Below are 5,621 nucleotides of genomic sequence, written 5' to 3'. Positions count from 1 at the left end.
TTGGTACAAGTTATTTTTCGGCACGCTAGCTATGCCAAAAAACAGGGGGGCATGTGTTGACGCTCAAAAGTGACACAGTCATAAAAGTAGCTTAGGCTATATAAAGACTAATTCAAACTTAGGATTGGAGTTCACTCCGGATGGATCTCTTTAAGAAGATCGAGATGGATATGAAGATGGTCTAAAACGGAGCTTGGATGCAATAGTTATGACAAGTTCAGAGATGCTCATGTTGACACCAGATTAAAGAATGGCATTAAAATCAATTAAGATGGCCTCTAATGGAAAATGTTCAACACTAAAGTTGTGCGTCTCGTCGAAACGGTTGATTTTGATATAAAAATTATCTTAATCCGAGGTCGTATGCAACCTGTGAAGGCAAAATAAGGTCAGAAACTGAAGCTACAGAGTCATTTCAGACCGACCGAGTTGATTTGATCGGTGAGACCGAGTTGGCCCGAAAAATTACCAGAGAGTTGACAACGTTCACTTGGTGGGATCGAAGCAAACCAATCGGTGAGATCAAGTTAATCCGGTAAATTACAGAAGGATACAGAGAGTTGACATCGTTCACTCGGTGGGACCGAAGCAAACCACTCGGTGGCTCTGAGTTGATCCGGAAAATTGCCAAAGATTCCTGTTCGAGTTAGGTAAGTGATTACAGAAAGTCCAGCCACCTCATAAATAGATGAAAGGTGACGGCCGATTGAACAACACACAATCAAAAAACACATCTACTACTTTTTCATCTACGTTTTGTCCCTCCCCCGTTTTTTCTTCCTCGTTCTGGGCCATTCTTTGTGTTGCAGAGCTGCGAATCCCGAGGCTCTAGGGGCGGCTTGACCGACCTAGGGTAACCCATAGCCGCCGCACTCCCCGAGGAGGTCCCTCCCGGGAGTGTGGGGTTCCGGGTCCTCAAAAATTCTCTCCGGTTGTCTTGCGAATCGCGTTTCCGGTGAGACTCCTTCGACGTCGAGGGTACACGGTGATGTATTCGTGTGCGAACAACTGGCTCACAGTAATGCATCGCGCAGCATGCCAGATCTGGATGTCGTCCATAATGAGGTCGAGGACGCACTGGACGTCGGCGGTGGTTTGGTCAAAGATCCTACCTAAAAATGTGATGCATAAAAAAACCAAAAATTGTTTGTGAAACTAAAAGATACTACTTTGAAAGAAAGTACGGTGTTGATCCAATTTCATTTTTTTTTTTGCCATGAGCTCTTCGGATGTCATTTGAAAATTTGCACGCCAGCTCATCCGAGCATCTTGGACTTTTTATCTAGTTTTTTAAACAATTTTTTTTGAGTTGAAACAATTTTTTTAGACAAACATTTTTTTTTTGAGAAACAACAATATTTTTGTTATCTACTGGAATCGCCATAATCTACCCAGCCCATTTACATCGGGCCTCTAGTTAACGGGCTAGCTGCTTGAAACGACGCAGTGCTTGGATTCGCATTCGCTTCACAAACCCTCAGAAAAAAAGCAGTTCAAAAAAAAAAGGAAGAAAAAAAAACACAAACCCCAGAGCCAGAGCCAGATCCAGCGGAAACCCAACCCAAACCAAGCTCCGGCGCGGCCATGGATCCCCTGGCCGTGCTCCGGGACTACGCCGCCCGCGGCGACCTGGACAAGATCATCTTCAACGGCGACGACGTGCTCTTCGGCGACGACTACACCTTCCCGGCCAACGTCCCCACCGCCTTCACCTCCAAGCAGTCGGGCCGCCCCTACCCGCTCTCCGCCGCCGTCTTCCTCGCGCAGCACAACGACCTCAAGCACACCGACTTCCTCCAGGCCGCCCGCCTCCGCCGGATCCCGCCCGTTTCCCTCCCGGACCGCAAGACCTTCCTCGACTTCCTCCACTTCGGGGACAGCTCCCTCCCCTCCGCCGAGCCCCTCCTCCCCTCCTCCTTCGCGCAGGACGCCCACCCGCCCCCGCCGCCGCCGCCCCCGGAGGAGGAGGGGGAGGACCCCGACGCCGACGAGGCCTCCACCGCCCACGTCCGCGCCCTCGAGCGGCCCCTCAAGGACCGCAACGCCGTCCTCGACGCCCGCGGCCGCGACTTCCTCGCCATCTACCACGCCGCGCTGCGCCGCGAGGAGGACCGCCTGCGGAACAAGGACGCCGTGCCCTCCGCCACGGGCCGGCACGAGCCATCCGCCACAGCCGCCGCCGCCCTCGCGAACCCCAAGCTTGACAAGTCGCTCGGCGACGGCTTCGTGCCCATCATACTGGTGCCTAGCGCGTCACAGACGCTGATAACAATCTACAACGTGAAGGACTTCCTGGAGGACTTCGTGTTCGTGCCCAGCGACGAGAAGATGCGGGCCATGAAGGGGAGCCCCAAGCCCGAGTGCGTCACCCTGCAGAAGAAGCACGTCCGCGGGGCTGGCGGTCCGGTGGCATTCGAGGTCAGGGACAAGCCGGCCTCGCTCAAGGCCGACGACTGGGCGCGGGTCGTGGCCGTGTTTGTGCTCGGAAAGGAGTGGCAGTTCAAGGACTGGCCCTTCAAGGGTCATGTCGACATCTTCAACAAAGGTTTGCCATTCTAGTTTGTGCTTGCCTGTTTGTATATCTGCGATTTGTTGTGTTAGCATCTCTGAGCTGAGCTTCGTTAGTTTTTGCTCAACAACTGTAGAAATAATCACATCACATCAGTGATTCAAGATTTTCGTACTGAGGTTCATAGGGATCGCTGAATTGTCCCTCAACATTGCAGGATAGGGTTGTTCTGTACCGGGAGTACACTTTGACTACTTACTTTGTTAACCCAATTGGGTTAAAATGATGCTTGTTTTTTGGCATTGACATTGACTGTCGAGCAGGAAATCACTGCTGCTATGACTAACCAAATCATATCCGGCTGCCTGTGCCTTTTATCTCTGTTCCTAGCAAGGTCTCCCACTAACTTGGTCATAAATGGTATTTGTAATGCAACATGGACCATTAGATTGCTCTGTTTTTCTTTTCAGCACAGCAAGTCGATACCATCTGTGGCCTAACATTTTAAACTTTTCTCAGTTATTGGGTTCTTTGTACGCTTTGAAGATGATAGTGTGGATTCAGCAAAAGTGGTCAAGCAGTGGAATGTCAAAATCATATCTGTGAGTGGGAGGAATTTTTCGTGTTCTTTTGGTTAATCAATTTCTATTTTTCTCCCACTTACAGCTGCTTTATTGTGTTACTAACTTATGGTGCAGATAAGCAAGAATAAAAGGCATCAGGACAGACCAGCTGCTCTTGAGGTGTGGGATCGGCTGGATGAATTTGTGCGGGCACGCTCATAGGTGAACTCTCGTGTGTATCTAACCGTGTGATCTTTTAAGCTGTCCCTTCCATTTTGTACTTGATATGGACACCTCGAATTCCTGGTGAATTTAATAACCGGGTGTTTAAGATTGGTTATCATGTGTTTTCTTAAAGTTTAAGTGTCTTTGCAGTAACCTTAGTGATACATGTGTGTTTACTGAAGGTTCAGTTTTGTTCTTTGTGCTATGGACTTATCAAGCATTTGGTGTCCTAGAGTATAGTGTAGGGGTAGTCCTGCAGGCAATTAGGACAAGGCTTCACTTCAAATATGCATGATGATATCAGACTGTGCTATTCAAGTTAATTTTATAACAAGAGAAGCCATCATAGTGTGTAACTTCCTTTACTGTCATGTTTTAATAATTCACACTGGTAGTTTTAGTTGTTGGCTTCTTGCTATTTCTATATTAATTGTTAGAAGAATCCAGAAATGGTATCAAATGCTAGCATATCTTGACATTGTTATTTTGATCGATTTGGGATTCACATATTTCTATATATTGTTTAAATACAATGCTCGAGGATTTGCTAAGTGTAACCTTTTCAGTTCTACAATGCTCATAGTAGGTTTTGCCTTTATGCAAGTTAAACTGTTCCAACTTCTTACTAGAAGTGGGCCTGTAATGTCATCATTGAGCTTACAACAACAACAACAACAACAACAACAAAGCCTTTAGTCCCAAACAAGTTGGGGTAGGCTAGAGGTGAAACCCATAAGATCTCGCGACCAACTCATGGCTCTGGCACATGGATAGCAATCTTCCACGCACCCCTGTCCATAGCTAGTTCTTTGGTGACACAATGTCATCATTGAGCTTACTTGTACTAATTTTTATGGTCTGTCAGACATATCCCTGATAATGAGATAATGAGTCCGTGGTGGCAACTGGGCTAGGATATGTAGTTGCTCTAGACGATGATGACGCACTTTGCCGCACCGTTCATTTCGGTGATAGAATTATCTTAATTTACAAGATCTGGTCTATAATAGTCACAATGCATACATAGGTTAAATTTGCATGAACCGGTCCATATAGTTGATTTAAACATGTTTGCATATATATGTTTGCAAATCTTTAGCTCGCTGCTCCCAAGACAATTTCAGATAACAGTAATTGATTGGGCTGGAATGTAGCTTCACATGTTAAAACACTTTCGCAAGGAACATCCAAGTGTTGTTTCCTCCTTGCTCAGTGTGATATGCTGCCAGTATCCAAGTAGCGAAGAGCTTTATCGTTACTGGCATTTGGTCATGCCACTTATGCCCACAGCTTGTTTAATTCACTGATCTACTCTCAACAGTATACTCATCCAGAGTACACCCCAACCCCAACTCATATGCTTGATCTAAAGTATCCTAGCCATTCATGATCATCATACTGACAATAATGAAAAGCATGTTAACTCATTTGGGTATGACACACATTCTTCATACCAATTACTTCATCTAAAACACAATAATTTTCTTCTCAGGGGGGGCCTAAGTGAAGAAACTATACATGCGACTTGCAGCTACCTTGAGCAAATGAAATTGAATTTCTGCTTAAATGAAGGATGAAGGAATGAGAAAAAAAAAAGGTGAGAACTGAGAGGTGAACATGAGGATATAAGATGATCTCCAAGTTTCAACTTTAGATGTCTATTGCATGAATTCTCCATAAGCTATAGATCCGTCAAACCAAAAGTAGAGTTACCGAATCGATTGTTCAGTTTATACTGTTAACATATTTACTGCAATACCCATGCATCATCTGCAGCAGCTGAACGTATGTGAGCAGATAAGTTTTTACTGTGCATGATAGAACCAAAATCTGCATGAACTCACAGCCGACACAATCTCTCGAATACAGAAAGTTCACAGATTAACTGGCCATCTCCCTGACAGTACCTACAGAAAGTGCACACAGAACGACTAATTTAACTTCATTCTTTGCATCCCAAGAAGATAAGTCCCTGTTAAGGTTTGTATCTAGTTGTAACCCTCATAACCTAACACGTATAGAAACAAAAGCATACAAAATTAGGGGAAACCTAAGCAAACACCAGGGCAACTTGTTACCAAATCATAAATATAAGCAAGCTGAGAAAGCGAGAGTTGTGGTTGTGAGATCTGGGAGGGGATCTCAGGAGGAGATTGATGGAATTGAGAAACAGAGAAAGAATCTACCTTAATATCAATCTCATGCCTAGATTATTAAGGTCACCTTCCTTGCCGATGATCTCCTCTCCACCGTCAACAGTAACGCTGTCGCGCATGGCCTCCCATGCTGCAGCAATCAGGAGCAGGCGGAATCCTAAGCATCAT

General features: G+C 45.8%; 1 protein-coding gene across 3 annotated transcripts in view; it reads left to right on the top strand.

Moving 5' to 3' along the window:
• The first annotated feature begins 1,475 nt into the window (after window positions 1–1,475).
• LOC123087331 (protein CDC73 homolog) overlaps window positions 1,476–5,621 on the top strand; it is a 5,373-nt gene continuing 1,227 nt past the window's right edge. Inside the window, exons 1-4 of one of the 3 annotated variants that reach the window (XR_006441312.1) lie at window positions 1,476–2,545; window positions 3,029–3,111; window positions 3,208–3,294; window positions 4,790–4,894. Coding sequence is in view for 2 of the 3 variants with exons in the window: in XM_044509325.1 (XP_044365260.1) it covers window positions 1,585–2,545; window positions 3,029–3,111; window positions 3,208–3,294 (1,131 nt within the window). In the remaining variant the exon portion in view is untranslated. Of the gene's footprint in view, window positions 2,546–3,028; window positions 3,112–3,207; window positions 3,305–4,789; window positions 4,895–5,621 lie in introns of all 3 variants that reach the window. The other 2 variants (XM_044509325.1, XM_044509324.1) reach the window with 2 other exon arrangements.

This window comes from Triticum aestivum, chromosome 4A (genome assembly GCF_018294505.1).
Source record: "Triticum aestivum cultivar Chinese Spring chromosome 4A, IWGSC CS RefSeq v2.1, whole genome shotgun sequence".
Taxonomy (NCBI): domain Eukaryota; kingdom Viridiplantae; phylum Streptophyta; class Magnoliopsida; order Poales; family Poaceae; genus Triticum; species Triticum aestivum.
Note: the sequence above shows the minus strand (reverse complement) of the source record. Positions and strands in the feature narration are given on the sequence as shown.